This window comes from Borostomias antarcticus, assembly GCF_949987555.1.
Source record: "Borostomias antarcticus genome assembly, chromosome: 4".
Classification (NCBI taxonomy): domain Eukaryota; kingdom Metazoa; phylum Chordata; class Actinopteri; order Stomiiformes; family Stomiidae; genus Borostomias; species Borostomias antarcticus.
The window spans coordinates 26,043,047-26,067,220 of record NC_140237.1 but is presented as its reverse complement, the minus strand read 5'-3'; the positions used below and the strand labels follow the sequence as shown (position 1 = coordinate 26,067,220).

General features: G+C 46.4%; 1 protein-coding gene across 1 annotated transcript; it reads left to right on the top strand.

The window, feature by feature from the left end:
- Window positions 1-1,191: 1,191 nt before the first annotated feature.
- On the top strand, window positions 1,192-23,857 carry gpt2 (glutamic pyruvate transaminase (alanine aminotransferase) 2; the record flags this gene model as incomplete). Its single annotated transcript, XM_084437403.1, has 11 exons — window positions 1,192-1,509; window positions 12,047-12,136; window positions 15,364-15,472; window positions 16,773-16,906; window positions 17,257-17,500; window positions 18,350-18,429; window positions 19,562-19,698; window positions 20,590-20,764; window positions 21,160-21,315; window positions 22,398-22,510; window positions 23,683-23,857. The coding sequence occupies 11 exons, from the start codon at window positions 1,192-1,194 to the stop codon at window positions 23,855-23,857; spliced, it is 1,731 nt and encodes a 576-aa protein (XP_084293529.1).
- Between the last annotated feature and the right edge of the window lie 317 nt (window positions 23,858-24,174).

The following is a 24,174-nucleotide window of genomic DNA, read 5'->3' as shown; positions in this document are numbered from 1 at the left end:
AAAAGGTAGGCTATACTGTGGACTAGAGGTAAAAGTGAGTGTACAGTGACCAGTACAACCTATTATCCAGCAGATGGCGCTGTCTATACTATCTTTATCTATAAACCTGTAAATGTGGGCTACCTCTGATGCAGCCTGATGGCTGGGACAGGATCACATCCATGGGCTGGATGGGTAATGCATTGTGTAGCCTGTCCATCTTCCTTTTCTCCTAAGGTTAAAGAGAACATGTTTAAATGGAACCTGCCCTTGGGTTGAGTTGATTGCACTGCCACACGAGGTCAATGCACACTTAAACAATAGACCAAGGCCTAATACTATCACAGGAAAGAGCTAGGCCTAATACTATCACAGGAAAGACCTAGGCCTAATACTATCACAGGAAAGACCTAGGCCTAACACTATCACAGGGCTGTCATATAGGCCTAATAGCCTACTAACTATCACATGGCTGTCAGAATCTACAATGGTAGAAAAGGGGGAAGAGAAGTGGCATTATTATAGGCATGCTGGGGTATCAATCTCACCATTGAGCACTATCTGTCTGTCTGCCTGTCTACCTACCTACCTTAGCTATCCACCTACCTACCTATTGTCTGTCTAGTCTGTACCCAGTGGCCCTAACTCGCCATTAGATTACACTATATAATATAAATATGTTGGAATTATTTAACAAAAGGCATGGTGGATGGATGGATGGATTTATGGCATGGGAGTATGGATGTTAGAAACTAGCATGGGGAGGTAGTATGGAATGCGTTTCCAACCAGATCCTCACTGGGTATTGTAGTTTCAAAATCATTGTCTGGGCGCACAACACGTCGCCTTAATGGAACAACCAACTACAATACCCGGCGTCCTCCTCGGAACAGTAGTTGATAAAGGCTGGAAAGCGCGGCCCCGCGGCGGTACTAATAAGGTATGATCTCTGGTTGATGCTTGACAGGCGCGGTAGCACTAGTGAGGGAGTTGAGTTTCGCTTAAGACTACGGCTATACTGTAGTTACCAAGAAGAATATAACATAATCATGCGCTACATTTTTTACACTGTGTATGGATTTTAATTAATACATTCGAGGTAGATTTCGGTGTTGTTTAACTCTCAAGACTACTCAAACCTGTAAATTGTCAGTGAGCGGTCGTCATCAGGCGTCATTCATCGCGGGTCTGTCTATCTGCCTCCTCTCAAACATGCATCGGCTTCACAACTTCGCATATCGGTCCTTGGTATCCGTTGCTTTCGACCAATCTCCCGCTCTTCGACGGACAAAGTCACCGGTGACATGCTTAAAGCAGGTCGTACGACTGAGAACCCAGGGGCCGGTGGAGCACTACGGGTTGAAGCGGTTCAGCACGGCCGAAGCCACCGTGGCTGCGAGGGAGAACGGCAAGATGCGGGAGAAGACCCTGACGATGGAGACGCTCAACCCGCGGGTGAAGGCGGTGGAGTACGCCGTCAGAGGACCCATCGTGAGCAAGGCTGTAGACATCGAGAGGGGCCTTCAGCAGGTAAAACCGCTCGGTTGATATTATCAAATTATCTCAATAGCTATAGAGACTAGCTAGCTAAGTTTCATGTATATGCTAGCGTGCTAACGAATGCCACGTTGGGTCAGCCATATAAACATATCACATCACTGTAAGCAAGGTAGTGTAATAGGATTTATTTGCGAGTTTAACTTTAGTAGGATTCATTAGGCCTTCCTGGTGATGATGGGGGCTGTGAGCTTCCAGAGACACAGTTCAGTGCGTCAGCCTAAGGCTCCATCCTTGAGGTGAGTTGCCTCTGATGCTAGCTAGTCCTAGTCCTGGCTTGTCTATCAGCAATTTATCACTCTAGGCAAAACCATGTGACAAATGGTTCTCTCTCTCTCTCTCTCTCTCTCTCTCTCTCTCTCTCTCTCTCTCTCTCTCATCATTCTCCCTGGTTGTAGCTGGTTATGAAAATGTATATGGGGGACTAAGCAAGGTGGTCTATATGATCTCGTCTCATAAAACAACAATTAGGCTTAATGTAGCTATGCAGAGAATAGATATTAGAATTCTCTAAACGGTCACACATTCATACTGGCTAGCCTGGCTCCAGCTGGAAGAAACAGGCTGTTCAGTTCACCTACTAATACCCTGAAACAAGTTTCCCTCTGGGGGTCCGGACACACACACACACCACCCTCTAAGCAGCCTCATCACCCCTGACTATTGTACATTGATTCACTGTGTGTGTGTGTGTGTGTGTGTGTGCGTGCGTTTCTTATTTTCTTTTGCGTTTGTTATTATATAATTTTCTCTCTGGTTTGGCAAGCGTGCAAAAATAGCACAGCCATATGATATGTGACAGTATGAAACCGTAAGCAGTATTAGGGCTATTACATAATTATGTCACTGATACAGGGTTACTGACATCCCCATACAGTATGCATAGCTGATCTTTAGCTGATACAGCCGCATGTATGCATAGCTGATCTTTAGCTGATACAGCCGCATGTATGCATAGCTGATCTTTAACTGATACTGTGCTGGCGACATGCATGCTCTCCTTGCATCTTTGGCCCAGCTATCCCAGTCGTCAGCACATGACCCAGCATGTGGTTGCTGGGGCACATTCAGAACAGGGGTGAGAGGTCTTTGGGAAGCTACATCACCAAGGCCTAGCCGTTGGATCACATGGGTCTCTAAACTATGATGTGGTAATTAACTGTCATGAAGCAGTTGCATCACTTTTAAACCCAGGCATGCAAACTTGGCACCTTTTGTCGAAATCTTGTCCATCTAGTCAGACTGGCTGTGTGAGTGGTGAGAAAAAGGAGGAGTCCTTGCTGTAGACACTCGGCTCTAATGAGCTCAGTTGTAACGTGAACTGCGAAACAGGATTTGTTAGATGCTTTTGCAGACTTTGTCAACACAATCATTCCCCAAATTACCATAAAAACTTGCTTGAGACTTTGCTGTTCTCACGCAATGAAGGCGGAATGGATTCAATTGGAGATTTGACTCGTCTCTGTATGTTAACTTTTTTTTTCTTACCACATCGTCAGGTACAGTAGGAGTAGGATATAGGCTATCAGCTAATTCAGCCCATGCAATAGTTGTGTAACTGGTGGAGCTTCCCTTTCGGAATTTCCCTAGTAAATGTGATCATATCATAGGTAGCCTACATTGCACTTAATATGGTCCATATGGACTGCACTTATATAGTGCTCTATATCCAAAGTGCTTTACAATGGCCTCTCATTCACCCATGACACGCGCATTCACACACCAATGGTGGCAGCTGCCATGCAAGGTGCTAGCCTGCTCATTGGAAGCAATTTGGGTTTTTTGTGCAAGGACACCTCGACGTGTGGACAGGAGGAGCCGGGATTCAAACCGCCGACTCAGCAGTCATCAGACGATCTTCTCCATCTCCTGAACCACAGTCGCCCCAAACAAAATTTATACTTTGAACTTGTGCTCAGTCTTGTAAATCAATGACGAATCAGTGTTGCAAAATAAATGAGCATTTAGTAGCTTATAACAATAAAATAAAATAATCCATGCACGCCCCCCCCCCCCCCCCCCCAGCAGGTCTGTGTTTTCCTCTGCTCACTTATCCTTCTCATCTTTTTTACTCCTAACCCAGTTTGCATGCCTGTAAACCAGTAAAAGTAAACCACCTCAGAAGCACTCTGTACTTTCTTTGTATTTAGTGATTCTAAATTACAGCAAGTTCACTGTCTGCCCCTGAGGCCCCAAACCAGAGCCTCTTTCATTGGCCAGAATAGTTCTCCTACCCTCCTGGGGTTGCTAGTCTGAACCTGTCCCTGGCTGGAGGGAGGTAACCAGACAGTTTTAACTTTAACTTTTAAAGATGGCAGGCTCATGACGGTACCAAACACTACTAATGCATGACCCTGATGAAGGCTCTAAGCTGAAACGCGTAAGTCCAGTTTTCTATTTGTGTAGCCATGCCATAATAAAGGCTTTTTAACTTTCAATATACAACAGAGTTGCCTTGGATTTTGAAAGTTTTTTATCCTGCACTCCACTCTCACACTCCCCATTTTTGGGTATGTGCAAGGACTCACTTGAACCTGTTGGCTACTACTAATGCTTAAAGAGAGTAACAAGACAGTGTTCTAAAACTGCTTTCCCACCTATATAACTACTGTGGAGAGGCTTTTCAATCACACTGTATTTCTCTCATGGACATAACAGGGGAGTGAACGTAACTTTAATCCGTTGGTCACCGGTCGGTTTGATGTGTTGCCTGCTTTTCGTGGGACACACTTTGAAACGGCGCTTGCACAGTGGTGCTGCTGTGTTTTGGGGCCTTCGCCTTTTTCATCAACTTTGAAGCGAAAATATTTCTATATTGTCTGTCAGTTAGCTGAGGTGTTGCTGCTGAAGCTGCAGCCATCTCTTCTCTGGAAGCGCTCTACTCGCCACACTAGCGCAGCGTCACCGCTGTCAATAGACTATAGTCTCAAAATGCTGGTATAGTACCGTTTTCAAAACCCTAGTACTTTTTCAGTACCGGTATATATTGTGAAACGCTACTTCAGAGTGTCTGTGGATCTGACTGACGTGTCTTCTCTCCTCCAGGGTGTGAAGCAGCCCTTCACGGAAGTCATCAAGGCTAACATCGGAGATGCACATGCCATGGGCCAGCAACCAATCACCTTCCTCCGTCAGGTGAGGGGAGAAATATATGGGAAATGTTAAGCCTATCTGTCACAGAGCTGTTACTTATAAGCACATATAGCCTAATAACTAATTAATAACTAGCTTAATAACTAAGACTCTTTAGAGAAATCCAGCTGATCCACTGGAAAGTCCACTTGCAAACTAGTTTCAATGAAGTTAATTCCTAATGAGGTTTCCTAGCCAGATGATGAGTAATCTGGGTGGTTATAGTGAAACTTCCTTCCCAGTAATCTGGGTGATTATATTCTGAAACTTTCATCCCAGTCTGTAGTGTGATTGGTTGGTAGAGGAGTTGATTCTCGTCAGCTGGCCTACTTTCACACGGTGTTGCCATTCATACATATGGATTCATACAGGATTGTCACGACTAGAACAGACCTGCCACACCTAGAACAAACCTGCCACGCCTAGAACAGAGCTGCCATGCCCAGAACAGACCTGCCACGCCTAGAACAGACCTGCAACGCCTAGAACACACCTGCAATGCCTAGAACAAACCTGCAAAGCCTAGAACAGATCTGCCACACCTAGAACAGACCTGCCCTAGAACAGAGGGGCTGGCACCTGAAAAAAAGCCTCATAAGAAAGAGTATTTTGAGGTTCTTCTCCTACTCTTTTTGGTGATGTGTTTTGTAGGGCAGATCTGGTTTCTGGTCACTAGACCCACGCTGTGACCCCCCGTCTCTGGGGCTCAGAGCAGGCGGGCGGTCCAACTCTCTCTGGCACATATGGCGTATAGGAGACAGCTGCTCCCACGGCTCCGGTTACAAGACCTCACCACCTCTTCTCTCCCCCCCCACCCACCATCCTCACGCCATCCTCTATTCAAACATCCCTCCATCCTTAGCCCTCACTCTAATCATCCCTCCATCTTTAGCCCTCACTCTAAACATCCCTCCATCTTTAGCCCTCACTCTAAACATGCCTCCATCTTTAGCCCTCACTCTAAACATGCCTCCATCTTTAGCCCTCACTCTAAACATGCCTCCATCCTTAGCCCTCACTCTAAACATGCCTTCATCTTTAGCCCTCACTCTAAACATCCCTCCATCCTCTATTCAAACATCCCTCCATCCTTAGCCCTCACTCTAAACATCCCTCCATCTTTAGCCCTCACTCTAAACATCCCTCCATCTTTAGCCCTCACTCTAAACATGCCTCCATCTTTAGCCCTCACTCTAAACATGCCTCCATCTTTAGCCCTCACTCTAAACATGCCTCCATCTTTAGCCCTCACTCTAAACATGCGTCCATCTTTAGCCCTCACTCTAAACATCCCTCCATCCTATATTCAAACATCCCTCCATCTTTAGCCCTCACTCCTAACATCCCTCCATCCTATATTCAAACATCCCTCCATCTTTAGCCCTCACTCTAAACATGCCTCCATCTTTAGCCCTCACTCTAAACATGCGTCCATCTTTAGCCCTCACTCTAAACATGCCTCCATCTTTAGCCCTCACTCTAAACATGCCTCCATCCTTAGCCCTCACTCTAAACATGCCTTCATCTTTAGCCCTCACTCTAAACATGCCTCCATCTTTAGCCCTCACTCTAAACATGCCTCCATCTTTAGCCCTCACTCTAAACATGCCTCCATCTTTAGCCCTCACTCTAAACATCCCTCCATCTTTAGCCCTCACTCTAAACATTCCTCCAGCCCTGTCCCTTAATCCTCTCTCCAAGCAATCACTCCGTCTCCACAAGAGGTGCTCCTCCAGGGAGCAGGTGTTGTTAACCCTTGATTAGGACACGCTCCAACACTGCTTTCATGATTACCCAGGATGCTTCACTGGCCTCAGAGAGCCCCTAGACGCCTTTCAGGTCCAAGATTGTTATAGTTAATGAAAAGTAACTAAAGAAACAAAAATAGGTGTGAAAAAACATTTTAGTTGACTGAAATAAAAATAAAAACTTTGTAAATAGGCTTTACAAAAAATTATATCTAACTTCAACTGTATTGTGTTTACAAAACTAACTAAAATAAAAGAAATGTATAGAGAAAATGTCTTTAGTTTTAGTCTTTTTCATTTCATACATAAGCCGAGTATTTTGGGTGGATATGAAATCTATCCTCCAATTTTTTAGCTGTGCCCCTAAGCAGAATTAACCTGACGTGCGCCAGATGGTTTGTTTCACACGGACCATCAGGATGGTCTCACGAGGCTAGATAACCCTAACCCTAATACTAATAAAAACGAAACTAGCCAACCCTAACCCTAATAGTGAAACTAATAAAACTAAAACTAAGCATTTACCAAAAGTAGAAACGAAACTAGCAAACCTGCTTTAAAAACAAATTAAAACTAAACTGAAACTGAAAACCAAAAGTTACAAAAAGTTAAAACGATATAAAAAATTAATGAAAAAAGGAGAACTCTCTCTGTTACAAGCTGTAGCTTTAACTGTGAGCATAAGTCCTCTGCGAGATTTAGTGGGAACAGTCAGTGATTTGCAGAAGGGGATGCCAGCCCTTCTCTCCAGCACATGAAGACCCCAACTCCTACACATGTACTCCTACACATGTACTCATGTACTGTATGTATCATAACATATGGCTCTGCTGTCCTCATTAGTGTGAATGGCGCTGAGTACAATGGGCTGTGTGGGTTTGAATCATACATTTACATTAGTCATTTAGCTAACACTTTTATCCAAAGCGACTAACAATAATTGCATTTAACGTAGGAAAAGCCAATGTACTACTACTTTCCAGAACTCACAAGTACATCTTCTTTCTAAAACAAGTGACTAAGAGCATAATCTAGTGCTGCAGGCAAAGTGCAATAATAGCAATCAAAATACAATATTTGCTTAAGAGGGAGGACCGTGGTAGTGCTGTTCCATCTCGTGATATAGAATATAATTTAGAATATAGAATATAGCACCTTAACTGAAACTTATACTGACGGAAGTCAGGCTGAAGTGCAGTATTCCTGCCAAACAGGATGTTCTGTCTGTACAGATGGACATTTGAGATCGAGGTGAAACAGGAAACATATGTGATGTTGAACTTTGAATGTGGACGAAATGCATGAGTATGCAACAGGAAACGTTATGTACAGTACACATGTCAAGTAGCCTCTTGATTTCAGGAAACGTGTTGTGATGAGCTGTCGGGAACGCTGTCTCTCCGTGTCCCTGGGCTGTCACATGAAGGTGACCTGGGCTGCGTGTCCGGTCGTGTCTGACCCCGCCGTGTGTTCCGTCTACAGGTGGTGGCGCTGTGTTCATTCCCTGAGCTGCTGGACAGTCCCAGCTTCCCGGAGGACGCCAAGCTACGTGCCCGACGGATCCTACGACACAGTGGAGGACAGAGCATCGGTGTGTGTGTGTGCGCGCACGCGTGTGTGTGTGTGTGTGTGTGGGCTCACACAAACCGCTCTCGCTCCCAGTCCAGTGTTGATGTATGAGCCTGTATCTGTGGTCTGTACCAGAATGCTGAGTCAGGATGCGGGACCAGGTGCTGCTCTGTGCTCAGAACGCTCCCTATGACAGACCAGGATGTTGGGGCGCTGGCCTGAAGCCACGCCTACCTGGCCGGGTGGTGGTTACAGTGATGTGCCTTTCTCCTGTGACCCACATACAGAGACATAAAATGACAGTTGAAAGGGCGGAATAGTGTTGTGTTAAATGCTCTGCTAAAACCACCATCTGGAACAAAGCAGGACCAATATACCAACACAGCCAGCTGTAATGTATTGCACTTTGTGTGTGTTTCTCTGTAGCCAGTGTTATCTTGTGTGTGTGTGTGTGTGTGTGTGTGTGTGTGTGTGTGTGTGTGTGTGTGTGTGTGTGTGTGTGTGTGTGTGTGTGTGTGTGTGTGTGTGTGTGTGTGTGTTTCTCTGTAGACAGTGTTCAAGGACAGTCTCTGCCGTGATAAGATGGGATATGTTGTTCAAATCAAACTTTAATCAAATCAAACTTTATTTATATAGGACATTTCATACACAGAGGCAACACAATGCGCTTTACAGAAATGAGGATCAAATTGATAAGAGTTGATAGACTGCTAGACTACAGATAGTAAGTTGCCTGTTTGAGAACGTTTAAACGTTTAGCTAAGGTATGGATGGATGGGTGGATGGATGGATGACATGATTAGAGTATAGTATAGTATATAGAATATGCACAGAACCCAAAGTACATCCAGTCAATATATCTATATATATGTCTAGTAAGACATATACATAAATACTGTACATTCAGGCTGTATATATATGTCTAGTAATACACATGTACATTCATACATACGCACACCACAACGCTCAGGCACTGTTATAGAGTCTGATGTACATACAGTAAACCCATGGCTGGAATGAGGAACTGCTGATAAGTTACTGTAAGGACCATGACAAGCATTACAATGTAGCTGTACTGGTTATAGTGTGTGTGTGTGTGTGTGTGTGTGTGTGTGTGTGTGTGTGTGTGTGTGTGTGTGTGTGTGTGTGTGTGTGTGTGTGTGTTTCCGTAGCCAGTTTTAATGTTTTGGGCGTGTGTTTCCTTGTAGCTACCAGTGTTAATGCGTGTGTGTTTGTGTTTCTCTGTAGCCAGTGATAATGTGTGTGTGTGTGTGTTTCTTTCTCTGTAGCCAGTGATACTGTGTGTGTGTTCTGTGCTCCAGGCTCCTACAGTGACAGTCAGGGGATTGAATGCATCCGGCGGGACGTGGCTGCGTACATCACTCAGCGAGACCAGGGGGTCCCGGCCAACTGGGACGACGTCTACCTGACCGCCGGGGCCAGCGACGGCATAGTGGTGCGTATGGGACAAGGACTAGTCAGTAGTAGTTGTACTAGTCGGTAGTAGGTGTACTAGTTAGTAGTAGTTGTACTAGTTAGTAGTAGTTGTACTCGTCAGTAGTATTTGTACTAGTCACTAGTAGTTGTACTAGTTAGTAGGTGTACTAGTTAGTAGTAGTTGTACTAGTCAGTAGTAGTTGTACTAGTTAGTAGTAGTTGTACTAGTTAGTAGTTGTACTAGTTAGTAGTTGTACTAGTCAGCAGCAGTAGTAGTAGTAGAGGGCGTGTCTGTGTTGGCGGGTCTGGGAGGGCAGGTCTGTGTGGAACACGTCTGTGATGATGCGTCTCTGCTGGTTCTGTCTCCAGAACATCCTGAAGATGCTGGTCTCCGGGGAGGGCAGGTCCAGGACCGGGGTGATGATCCCCATCCCTCAATACCCGCTGTACTCCGCAGCCATCTCCGAGAACCATGCGGTCCAGGTCAACTACTACCTGGACGAGGACAACTGCTGGGCTCTGGACATCAACGAGCTGCACAGGGCCTACCAGGCTGCCAAGAAACACTGCCGTCCCAAAGTCATCTGTATCATCAACCCTGGCAACCCCACTGGTGGGTAACCTTCTAGACCAGCTTCAAACCTGGCAACCCCACTGCTGGGGAACCATCTAGACCAGCCTCAAACCTGGCAACCCCACTGATGGGTAACTTAGACCAGCCTCAAACCTGGAAACCGCACTGGTTGGTAACCTAGACCAGCCTCAAACCTGGCATCCCCACTGATGGGTAACATTCTAGACCAGCCTCAAAACTGGCAACCCCACTGATGGGTAACATTCTACATCCATGTTCTAGACCAGCTCAAACCTGGCAACCCCACTGATGGGTAACCTTCTAGACTAGTTTGAAACCTGGCAACCCGAAAACTTGGCAAGGAATTCAACACAATCATTCCCCAAATTACCATAAAAACTTGCTTGAGACTTTGCTGTTCTCACGCAATGAAGGCGGAATGGATTCAATTGGAGATTTGACTCGTCTCTGTATGTTAACTTTTTTTTTCTTACCACATCGTCAGGTACAGTAGGAGTAGGATATAGGCTATCAGCTAATTCAGCCCATGCAATAGTTGTGTAACTGGTGGAGCTTCCCTTTCGGAATTTCCCTAGTAAATGTGATCATATCATAGGTAGCCTACATTGCACTTAATATGGTCCATATGGACTGCACTTATATAGTGCTCTATATCCAAAGTGCTTTACAATGGCCTCTCATTCACCCATGACACGCGCATTCACACACCAATGGTGGCAGCTGCCATGCAAGGTGCTAGCCTGCTCATTGGAAGCAATTTGGGTTTTTTGTGCAAGGACACCTCGACGTGTGGACAGGAGGAGCCGGGATTCAAACCGCCGACTCAGCAGTCATCAGACGATCTTCTCCATCTCCTGAACCACAGTCGCCCCAAACAAAATTTATACTTTGAACTTGTGCTCAGTCTTGTAAATCAATGACGAATCAGTGTTGCAAAATAAATGAGCATTTAGTAGCTTATAACAATAAAATAAAATAATCCATGCACGCCCCCCCCCCCCCCCCCCAGCAGGTCTGTGTTTTCCTCTGCTCACTTATCCTTCTCATCTTTTTTACTCCTAACCCAGTTTGCATGCCTGTAAACCAGTAAAAGTAAACCACCTCAGAAGCACTCTGTACTTTCTTTGTATTTAGTGATTCTAAATTACAGCAAGTTCACTGTCTGCCCCTGAGGCCCCAAACCAGAGCCTCTTTCATTGGCCAGAATAGTTCTCCTACCCTCCTGGGGTTGCTAGTCTGAACCTGTCCCTGGCTGGAGGGAGGTAACCAGACAGTTTTAACTTTAACTTTTAAAGATGGCAGGCTCATGACGGTACCAAACACTACTAATGCATGACCCTGATGAAGGCTCTAAGCTGAAACGCGTAAGTCCAGTTTTCTATTTGTGTAGCCATGCCATAATAAAGGCTTTTTAACTTTCAATATACAACAGAGTTGCCTTGGATTTTGAAAGTTTTTTATCCTGCACTCCACTCTCACACTCCCCATTTTTGGGTATGTGCAAGGACTCACTTGAACCTGTTGGCTACTACTAATGCTTAAAGAGAGTAACAAGACAGTGTTCTAAAACTGCTTTCCCACCTATATAACTACTGTGGAGAGGCTTTTCAATCACACTGTATTTCTCTCATGGACATAACAGGGGAGTGAACGTAACTTTAATCCGTTGGTCACCGGTCGGTTTGATGTGTTGCCTGCTTTTCGTGGGACACACTTTGAAACGGCGCTTGCACAGTGGTGCTGCTGTGTTTTGGGGCCTTCGCCTTTTTCATCAACTTTGAAGCGAAAATATTTCTATATTGTCTGTCAGTTAGCTGAGGTGTTGCTGCTGAAGCTGCAGCCATCTCTTCTCTGGAAGCGCTCTACTCGCCACACTAGCGCAGCGTCACCGCTGTCAATAGACTATAGTCTCAAAATGCTGGTATAGTACCGTTTTCAAAACCCTAGTACTTTTTCAGTACCGGTATATATTGTGAAACGCTACTTCAGAGTGTCTGTGGATCTGACTGACGTGTCTTCTCTCCTCCAGGGTGTGAAGCAGCCCTTCACGGAAGTCATCAAGGCTAACATCGGAGATGCACATGCCATGGGCCAGCAACCAATCACCTTCCTCCGTCAGGTGAGGGGAGAAATATATGGGAAATGTTAAGCCTATCTGTCACAGAGCTGTTACTTATAAGCACATATAGCCTAATAACTAATTAATAACTAGCTTAATAACTAAGACTCTTTAGAGAAATCCAGCTGATCCACTGGAAAGTCCACTTGCAAACTAGTTTCAATGAAGTTAATTCCTAATGAGGTTTCCTAGCCAGATGATGAGTAATCTGGGTGGTTATAGTGAAACTTCCTTCCCAGTAATCTGGGTGATTATATTCTGAAACTTTCATCCCAGTCTGTAGTGTGATTGGTTGGTAGAGGAGTTGATTCTCGTCAGCTGGCCTACTTTCACACGGTGTTGCCATTCATACATATGGATTCATACAGGATTGTCACGACTAGAACAGACCTGCCACACCTAGAACAAACCTGCCACGCCTAGAACAGAGCTGCCATGCCCAGAACAGACCTGCCACGCCTAGAACAGACCTGCAACGCCTAGAACACACCTGCAATGCCTAGAACAAACCTGCAAAGCCTAGAACAGATCTGCCACACCTAGAACAGACCTGCCCTAGAACAGAGGGGCTGGCACCTGAAAAAAAGCCTCATAAGAAAGAGTATTTTGAGGTTCTTCTCCTACTCTTTTTGGTGATGTGTTTTGTAGGGCAGATCTGGTTTCTGGTCACTAGACCCACGCTGTGACCCCCCGTCTCTGGGGCTCAGAGCAGGCGGGCGGTCCAACTCTCTCTGGCACATATGGCGTATAGGAGACAGCTGCTCCCACGGCTCCGGTTACAAGACCTCACCACCTCTTCTCTCCCCCCCCACCCACCATCCTCACGCCATCCTCTATTCAAACATCCCTCCATCCTTAGCCCTCACTCTAATCATCCCTCCATCTTTAGCCCTCACTCTAAACATCCCTCCATCTTTAGCCCTCACTCTAAACATGCCTCCATCTTTAGCCCTCACTCTAAACATGCCTCCATCTTTAGCCCTCACTCTAAACATGCCTCCATCCTTAGCCCTCACTCTAAACATGCCTTCATCTTTAGCCCTCACTCTAAACATCCCTCCATCCTCTATTCAAACATCCCTCCATCCTTAGCCCTCACTCTAAACATCCCTCCATCTTTAGCCCTCACTCTAAACATCCCTCCATCTTTAGCCCTCACTCTAAACATGCCTCCATCTTTAGCCCTCACTCTAAACATGCCTCCATCTTTAGCCCTCACTCTAAACATGCCTCCATCTTTAGCCCTCACTCTAAACATGCGTCCATCTTTAGCCCTCACTCTAAACATCCCTCCATCCTATATTCAAACATCCCTCCATCTTTAGCCCTCACTCCTAACATCCCTCCATCCTATATTCAAACATCCCTCCATCTTTAGCCCTCACTCTAAACATGCCTCCATCTTTAGCCCTCACTCTAAACATGCGTCCATCTTTAGCCCTCACTCTAAACATGCCTCCATCTTTAGCCCTCACTCTAAACATGCCTCCATCCTTAGCCCTCACTCTAAACATGCCTTCATCTTTAGCCCTCACTCTAAACATGCCTCCATCTTTAGCCCTCACTCTAAACATGCCTCCATCTTTAGCCCTCACTCTAAACATGCCTCCATCTTTAGCCCTCACTCTAAACATCCCTCCATCTTTAGCCCTCACTCTAAACATTCCTCCAGCCCTGTCCCTTAATCCTCTCTCCAAGCAATCACTCCGTCTCCACAAGAGGTGCTCCTCCAGGGAGCAGGTGTTGTTAACCCTTGATTAGGACACGCTCCAACACTGCTTTCATGATTACCCAGGATGCTTCACTGGCCTCAGAGAGCCCCTAGACGCCTTTCAGGTCCAAGATTGTTATAGTTAATGAAAAGTAACTAAAGAAACAAAAATAGGTGTGAAAAAACATTTTAGTTGACTGAAATAAAAATAAAAACTTTGTAAATAGGCTTTACAAAAAATTATATCTAACTTCAACTGTATTGTGTTTACAAAACTAACTAAAATAAAAGAAATGTATAGAGAAAATGTCTTTAGTTTTAGTCTTTTTCATTTCATACATAAGCCGAGTATTTTGGGTGGATATGAAATCTATCCTCCAATTTTTTAGCTGTGCCCCTAAGCAGAATTAACCTGACGTGCGCCAGATGGTTTGTTTCACACGGACCATCAGGATGGTCTCACGAGGCTAGATAACCCTAACCCTAATACTAATAAAAACGAAACTAGCCAACCCTAACCCTAATAGTGAAACTAATAAAACTAAAACTAAGCATTTACCAAAAGTAGAAACGAAACTAGCAAACCTGCTTTAAAAACAAATTAAAACTAAACTGAAACTGAAAACCAAAAGTTACAAAAAGTTAAAACGATATAAAAAATTAATGAAAAAAGGAGAACTCTCTCTGTTACAAGCTGTAGCTTTAACTGTGAGCATAAGTCCTCTGCGAGATTTAGTGGGAACAGTCAGTGATTTGCAGAAGGGGATGCCAGCCCTTCTCTCCAGCACATGAAGACCCCAACTCCTACACATGTACTCCTACACATGTACTCATGTACTGTATGTATCATAACATATGGCTCTGCTGTCCTCATTAGTGTGAATGGCGCTGAGTACAATGGGCTGTGTGGGTTTGAATCATACATTTACATTAGTCATTTAGCTAACACTTTTATCCAAAGCGACTAACAATAATTGCATTTAACGTAGGAAAAGCCAATGTACTACTACTTTCCAGAACTCACAAGTACATCTTCTTTCTAAAACAAGTGACTAAGAGCATAATCTAGTGCTGCAGGCAAAGTGCAATAATAGCAATCAAAATACAATATTTGCTTAAGAGGGAGGACCGTGGTAGTGCTGTTCCATCTCGTGATATAGAATATAATTTAGAATATAGAATATAGCACCTTAACTGAAACTTATACTGACGGAAGTCAGGCTGAAGTGCAGTATTCCTGCCAAACAGGATGTTCTGTCTGTACAGATGGACATTTGAGATCGAGGTGAAACAGGAAACATATGTGATGTTGAACTTTGAATGTGGACGAAATGCATGAGTATGCAACAGGAAACGTTATGTACAGTACACATGTCAAGTAGCCTCTTGATTTCAGGAAACGTGTTGTGATGAGCTGTCGGGAACGCTGTCTCTCCGTGTCCCTGGGCTGTCACATGAAGGTGACCTGGGCTGCGTGTCCGGTCGTGTCTGACCCCGCCGTGTGTTCCGTCTACAGGTGGTGGCGCTGTGTTCATTCCCTGAGCTGCTGGACAGTCCCAGCTTCCCGGAGGACGCCAAGCTACGTGCCCGACGGATCCTACGACACAGTGGAGGACAGAGCATCGGTGTGTGTGTGTGCGCGCACGCGTGTGTGTGTGTGTGTGTGTGGGCTCACACAAACCGCTCTCGCTCCCAGTCCAGTGTTGATGTATGAGCCTGTATCTGTGGTCTGTACCAGAATGCTGAGTCAGGATGCGGGACCAGGTGCTGCTCTGTGCTCAGAACGCTCCCTATGACAGACCAGGATGTTGGGGCGCTGGCCTGAAGCCACGCCTACCTGGCCGGGTGGTGGTTACAGTGATGTGCCTTTCTCCTGTGACCCACATACAGAGACATAAAATGACAGTTGAAAGGGCGGAATAGTGTTGTGTTAAATGCTCTGCTAAAACCACCATCTGGAACAAAGCAGGACCAATATACCAACACAGCCAGCTGTAATGTATTGCACTTTGTGTGTGTTTCTCTGTAGCCAGTGTTATCTTGTGTGTGTGTGTGTGTGTGTGTGTGTGTGTGTGTGTGTGTGTGTGTGTGTGTGTGTGTGTGTGTGTGTGTGTGTGTGTGTGTGTGTGTGTGTGTGTGTTTCTCTGTAGACAGTGTTCAAGGACAGTCTCTGCCGTGATAAGATGGGATATGTTGTTCAAATCAAACTTTAATCAAATCAAACTTTATTTATATAGGACATTTCATACACAGAGGCAACACAATGCGCTTTACAGAAATGAGGATCAAATTGATAAGAGTTGATAGACTGCTAGACTACAGATAGTAAGTTGCCTGTTTGAGAACGTTTAAACGTTTAGCTAAGGTATGGATGGATGGGTGGATGGATGGATGACATGATTAGAGTATAGTATAGTATATAGAATATGCACAGAACCCAAAGTACATCCAGTCAATATATCTATATATATGTCTAGTAAGACATATACATAAATACTGTACATTCAGGCTGTATATATATGTCTAGTAATACACATGTACATTCATACATACGCACACCACAACGCTCAGGCACTGTTATAGAGTCTGATGTACATACAGTAAACCCATGGCTGGAATGAGGAACTGCTGATAAGTTACTGTAAGGACCATGACAAGCATTACAATGTAGCTGTACTGGTTATAGTGTGTGTGTGTGTGTGTGTGTGTGTGTGTGTGTGTGTGTGTGTGTGTGTGTGTGTGTGTGTGTGTGTGTGTGTGTGTGTGTTTCCGTAGCCAGTTTTAATGTTTTGGGCGTGTGTTTCCTTGTAGCTACCAGTGTTAATGCGTGTGTGTTTGTGTTTCTCTGTAGCCAGTGATAATGTGTGTGTGTGTGTGTTTCTTTCTCTGTAGCCAGTGATACTGTGTGTGTGTTCTGTGCTCCAGGCTCCTACAGTGACAGTCAGGGGATTGAATGCATCCGGCGGGACGTGGCTGCGTACATCACTCAGCGAGACCAGGGGGTCCCGGCCAACTGGGACGACGTCTACCTGACCGCCGGGGCCAGCGACGGCATAGTGGTGCGTATGGGACAAGGACTAGTCAGTAGTAGTTGTACTAGTCGGTAGTAGGTGTACTAGTTAGTAGTAGTTGTACTAGTTAGTAGTAGTTGTACTCGTCAGTAGTATTTGTACTAGTCACTAGTAGTTGTACTAGTTAGTAGGTGTACTAGTTAGTAGTAGTTGTACTAGTCAGTAGTAGTTGTACTAGTTAGTAGTAGTTGTACTAGTTAGTAGTTGTACTAGTTAGTAGTTGTACTAGTCAGCAGCAGTAGTAGTAGTAGAGGGCGTGTCTGTGTTGGCGGGTCTGGGAGGGCAGGTCTGTGTGGAACACGTCTGTGATGATGCGTCTCTGCTGGTTCTGTCTCCAGAACATCCTGAAGATGCTGGTCTCCGGGGAGGGCAGGTCCAGGACCGGGGTGATGATCCCCATCCCTCAATACCCGCTGTACTCCGCAGCCATCTCCGAGAACCATGCGGTCCAGGTCAACTACTACCTGGACGAGGACAACTGCTGGGCTCTGGACATCAACGAGCTGCACAGGGCCTACCAGGCTGCCAAGAAACACTGCCGTCCCAAAGTCATCTGTATCATCAACCCTGGCAACCCCACTGGTGGGTAACCTTCTAGACCAGCTTCAAACCTGGCAACCCCACTGCTGGGGAACCATCTAGACCAGCCTCAAACCTGGCAACCCCACTGATGGGTAACTTAGACCAGCCTCAAACCTGGAAACCGCACTGGTTGGTAACCTAGACCAGCCTCAAACCTGGCATCCCCACTGATGGGTAACATTCTAGACCAGCCTCAAAACTGGCAACCCCACTGATGGGTAACATTCTACATCCATGTTCTAGACCAGCTCAAACCTGGCAACCCCACTGATGGGTAACCTTCTAGACTAGTTTGAAACCTGGCAACCCGAAAACTTGGCAAGGAATTGCTTTGTTTAAACTACCAAGTCGTTTCTTATCCAGATCCAGTCCTTATGTAGATCTGATGGGATCAGCTGCTCCCAGCTCTGTGGCATGCTGTGATGTGGTGCCAGGATGATACTGAGTGGCATGAGAAGCAGGGTGGTGATGTCAGGACAGCAGCTTTCTGCTGCTGAGGTTATATGTGTAGAGGAGGTGTGGGGGGGGGGGGGAGTTTAATTAGTCTGCAGCCTGTAGTCAACATGGACAAGTATGGCCAACCTGGAGCTGGGCTGAGAGCTGTGCGACCTGGCTGGACACCTGGGGTGGAGAGACCAGGGAGGAGAGACCAGGGTGGAGAGACCAGGGGTGAATCTAAATCGGTACATTCTGTCCAGTCATGTTGTCCTCTGGCTGGATGGAGGGAGGTGTTGTGTGGAGTTAAGTTTCAGTACTCATTTACTCAAGTTTCTCTCTCTCTCTCTCTCTCTCTCTCTCTCTCTCTCTCTCTCTCTCTCCCCCCCCCCCCCCCCCCCCCCTCCTCCCCAGGTCAGGTCCAGAGTAGGAAGTGTATAGAAGAGGTCCTGCACTTCGCCTACGAGGAGAACCTGTTTGTTTTGTCTGATGAGGTAATGTCACCCAAGTTAAACACACACTCACTGTAACCGCTGCCTGTGTCCTATGAGAAATCAAACCCTTAACGTGTTATCCCTCCTCTGAGGCCTGGATTACACTACTGCGTTTGTTCACGGCTACGTTTTTGAGAGGGGAAAACGATCCGCGATTACATGCAAAATTGCATGTAAAGATCTGTTCAAATCTCATCACACTGAACACCTGAAAATGCATATCACATATTTATATCAGTATTATCAGTAATATCATCATATTCAAGTCCCATCATAATATGGGAACTATAACGTGAGGGAAAGGGTGAAAGGCTTAAAATGAACTAATTAAGGACTATACAATATATTGGAATATTTGAACTGAATTTGATTATTGAATAGAGAATATTATTCATAAAGAAAAGGGCAGGAGAGCCCGGAAGTTCAGACAGCTGTGATGAAGGTGCTATTTGGTCGGGAACACAAAAGCCTGAGCTGGGCAGCCTTCCCTAGCAGCATATCTCAATAAAGTCTTTGTAACATTTTGCTAGGTACTTCAAAAACAGAAAAGTTTCGCTGCACACAACGGATGAAAAAGGGTTTTGTTTATTGAACAACGCGTTTCGCCTTGATGAAGCCGTAAGGCGAAACGCGTTGTTCAATAAACAAAACCCTTTTTGCGAAATCTTTGGGTTTTTGAAGTGTTGCTTAAGGCGAAACGCGTTGTTCAATAAACAAAACACTTTTTGGCGAAACTTTTCTATTTTTGAAGTGTTGCTTTCCTGACATCGCCAGCACCAACAGGAGAATTCTGAGCTGTGCAGGACAATCTACGTTTGAACATTTGATTTTGCTAGGTACTTTTATCTGTTTGGATTATGATTTGAAATGTCTACCTTGAATACAGTTCAAGTTCATCCTACGTTATTATTCACTGTTTTTTTTTGCGTGACTTCTCTTATTCTCATTTCCAAATTGATATGAGCTATCCGCTAAGATAGCCTACTATATAACTCACACTCGTAAATCACCAGTTTGTTATGATCTGAAGTGAACACAGCCTTAGGTGTGTTTTGGCAAAAATGCAGAAAAGTGCTGTTGTGTAATCCAGGCCGTTGTGTGCGTGTGCGTGTGTGTGTGTGTGTGTGTGCAGGTGTACCAGGACAACGTGTACTCTCCCGACTGCCAGTTCTACTCCTTCAAGAAGGTGTTGTATGACATGGGCCCAGAGTACTTCAACAGCGTGGAGCTGGCCTCCTTCCACTCCACCTCCAAGGGCTACACCGGAGAGTGAGTACCCAGGACAGGGTAGAGGCTGGGGGTAGGGGCCAGGGGTAGAGGCTGGGGGTAGGGGCCAGGGGTAGAGGCTGGGGGTAGGGGCCAGGGGTAGGGGCCAGGGGTAGAGGCTGGGGGTAGGGGCCGGGGGTAGAGGCCGGGGGTAGAGGCCGGGGGTAGAGGCTGGCTCTGGGTCTGTGTCTCTCTGGGCTGAGGGTAGTTGTAAACATCTCTACCACCTCTGCCCAATAGAGAGGAGCAGTGAGGTTCAGTAAGTGAATTTCTTTATTCACTTTCAGAAAATCCTCATATAAAGAGCTTTAAGCCAGGAACCAAACCAACTAGCCCCAAGACAAGAAAAAATGATTTTATTTGTGATTTCATGGAAAAACTTCACTACCCACAATCGTAAAGTTTAACAGTGATGGCTGAGCTCGCAGTTACCATGGAAACGTTTAGAGCACCCGAACTGAACAGCCCTCGGCCATTTTGCCGCCTAGTGAGTTGAACTTGACGGTCGTCGACCACAGAGCAACTATGAGTTCCTTTTCTGATTATTTTCATTAAATGAATGAGAAATGGCCGATATTTAGTCGTTGGAAAGGTATAATTTGCAGTGCTTTATGGGGTCATGAGAAGTTCCTTCACTCTTCAAATGATTCTCTACAGTCTTCTACCTTTGCGAGAGACTCCCTCTGGCTTCCATATGACACCATTCATCACACTTAAACTGTCTCTATGGAGAGGAGAGACTTCAAAGATGATCCCTTACTCTCTTACCTACACACACACACACACACACACACACTCACACTCACACACACACACTCACTCACTCCCCCTCTCTCTCTCTCTCTCTCTCTCCCTCCCTCTCTCTCTCTCACACGTTGCCTCCCTGGTGTCCAGGTGTGGTTTTCGGGGGGGCTACATGGAGGTGCTGAACCTGGACCCGGAGGTCAAGGCCCAGCTGGTGAAGCTGCTCTCGCTGCATCTGAGCCCCCCTGTCAACGGACAGGTAGCCATGGACGTCGTCGTCAACCCCCCGCGCCCCGAGGAACCCTCCTTCACACTCTTCCACAAGGTTTGTGTGTGCGTGCGTGCGTGTCTGTGAGCGTGTATTAGTGACTGGTTGGATGACAGAATCCGCTGTGTAAAACGCGTGTGTGACCTGTGTGTGTGTGTGTGTGTGTGTGTGTGTGTAACCTGTGTGCGTGTGTTTTTGACCTGTGTGTGTGTGTGTAACCTGTGTGGTGTGTGTGACCTGTGTGTGTAACCCTGTGTGTGACTTGTGTGTGTAACCTGTGTGTGTGTAACCTGTGTGCGTGTGCGTGTGTGTGTGTGTGTGACCTGTGTGTGTGTGACCTGTGTGCGTGTGTGTGTGACCTGTGTGTAACCCTGTGTGTGTGTAACCTGTGTGCGTGTGTGTGTGACCTGTGTGTGTAACTGTGTGTGTGTGTGTGTGTGTGTGTGTCCCAGGAGAAGAGCATGGTTCTGGGGGCGCTGGCTGAGAAGGCCCGGATGACTGAGCAGGTCCTGAACTCCGTCCCGGGGATCCAGTGCAACCCGGTCCAGGGCGCCATGTACGCCTTCCCTCGCCTCTTCCTCCCGGCGCGCGCCGTGCAGGACGCCCAGGTGTGGACCCCCTCAGCACGGCCGCGGGACGTCTGCGTGTTCGCCTCCCTGTCTGGAGAGATCCACATGAGAAGAGAGGAAAGATCAGCACACTGATATCTCCCGGTTCACTTTATTGAAAATACGCAACGTTTCGACCCTTAGGTCTTCATCAGGCAACTTCGAAGTTCGAAGTTCAACTTCGAAGACCTAATGGTCGAAACGTTGCGTATTTTCAATAAAGTGAACCGGGAGAAATCAGTGTGTGGATCTCTCCTCTCTTCTCACATATGTACTCCAAGATCCAGCACCTGACCTACTAAGGTTGGATGTGCGCACAGCTCTTTTGCCTTTTGGATAGCTCCACAGCCAGCCCCTAGCCAGCCCTGTACCCCCCAACCAGCCCCGTACCCCCCAACCAGCCCCGTACCCCCCAACCAGCCCCGTACCCCCCAACCAGCCCCGTACCCCCCAACCAGCCCCGTACCCCCCAACCAGCCCCGTACCCCCCAACCAGCCCCGTACCCCCCAACCAGCCCCGTACCCCCCAACCAGCCCTGTACCCCCCAACCAGCCCCGTACCCATCTTGGTACATCTCTCTGGTACATCTCTGCTCTCTGGTACATCTCTGCTCTCTGGTACCTCTCTGCTCTCTGGTACCTCTCTGCTCTCTGGTACCTCTCTGCTCTCTCTGCTCTCTGGTACCTCTCTCTGGTACCTCTCTGCTCTCTGGTACATCTCTGCTCTCTGGTACATCTCTGCTCTCTGGTACCTCTCTCTGGTACCTCTCTGCTCTCTGGTACCTCTCTCTGGTACCTCTCTGCTCTCTCTGCTCTCTGGTACCTCTCTCTGGTACCTCTCTCTGGTACCTCTGCTCTCTCTGCTCTCTGGTACCTCTCTCTGGTACCTGGCTCTGGTATCTCTCTGCTCTATCTACTCTCTGGTACCTGTCTCTGACAAATAGTGTCCGGGCTGTATCCCCACATGACACGCTTGCATTCCTGACATTCCTGAGTAGTGGAAGGCACGTTTGTTAGTGTTGGCTCACGCTCTGCTCCGGCACCTTCCATGACTCAGGTGTTGTTGTTGTGTGTTGGTTCAGGACCTGGGGATGTCACCTGACATGATGTACTGCCTGAGGCTTCTGGAAGAGACCGGCATCTGTGTCGTACCAGGAAGTGGCTTCGGACAGAGAGAAGGGACCTACCACTTCAGGTGACTGTTCATCTCTTCATCACCGTACGCTTAGATACACCTTCCTCGTACACGTATACACCTTCCTCATCATCTCCTTATATGGAAAAGGGACTTGTCCAAACTAACTGACCACGACCTCTAACCCCCGTCTCCATGTCTTTGAGATGTTCATTGTTGTGTGGAACCTCAGTTATAGTTCAGTTGGCAGATTCAGACAGATAGGATTACACAGGACTCCTGCTTTAACGACAGTCTTTGTGACCTAGATAGAACAACGTCTCTAGGAGACGGATCACTGTAATGTTACCAGACTGGAACTGCAGAGTCTGCAACAAAACACACATCTCACCTGCATTAGAGAATTTAAGAGATGTGTCTCAGCTGACCCACATAGAAGTCTGGAGAAGGTTGAATATGAAACTTGACTCCAGAGTGACAGAGGACGGTACTGAACATCATTGACTGATTTTCCAGTTCCCCCACCTCGTTTACCTTGGTGAGTGAAGTGGAACAGTTCTGAAGAGAGAACCAGACCTCAACTCCTCCCCTCTCACCAACCAAGGACTGTATATAGACCTGTATTCACAGAGCACCTGAGACTAGGACTCAGCAGTCAGTTGGGCTGATCCTGATCCTAGATCAGCACTTAAAGCCCTCTTTTGGTGAATCAGACGCTGTCCGTAACGCTGATGCCAAAGTGACGACGGTGGGGCTTTAAGATGATAGATGCAGTCTCAGTAATGTTGTGACTGAAGACGATGGCGCCGCCCTGCTGCAGTTGTTAAACTGGGAGGATGCGAGAAATGATGAGTTTGTGGTCGAAACTGGCAGTTCGCCAGTGCTAGGGCGTGACGCCGCGTGGCGCCAGCACAAAAATAGGGCCCATTAGCTTGGTTCACATTGAACTGCCAAGACGGTTCAAAATGGGTTCTTAAACTGCTTAAAACTGTGTCTGCTGTTTTATGTGAAATATATTTGGCATGATGAATCTTGAAGATTTAAATTTTAGAACAGAGAAACATTCTAGAACTACAAAACATTCTAGAACTACAAAACATTCTAGAACTACAAACATTCTAGAACGGTCTTGGCTTGTAGAGGTGAACCCAGACTCACCCTGGGGGGCAGTGTGAGTCCTGGCTGCAGCTCTGTTCTCTCCTGAAAGCCGGTACCTGTGTTTGTCTCTCCAGAATGACCATCCTCCCCAGCTCTGAGAAGCTCCGGGTTCTCCTGGAGAAAATAAGAGAGTTCCACATCAAGTTCCTCGAGGAGTACTCGCCTTCACAGACAAACGTCAGAGATGAAAACCCAGAGGAGAACCGACGTGGAACCCGCAAGAACCCTCAAGTAGAAACCCTGACTTGACAACGCTTAACACACTTGACAACGCATAACACACTTGGCACAAGTCAGCTCGGTGTACAAATAACAGCATTGTTGAGTGACAACGATTAACCTGTTTCAGTTTACTGTTCTACAATCACTGTAGAAACCTAAGATGGCTTGAAGTGGAATCAGATTTTAGGACTTTGTGTTACAGAGACGTTGTGCCTTTACATCAGATACAAGGTCAAACAGACGTGTAAACCACAGTCTACAAACTCAGATGTTAACCACAAAGCAACACAGTATTGTTGGGTACTCCACGCTGCTGTGCTAAACGACAATGCATGACAATGAGA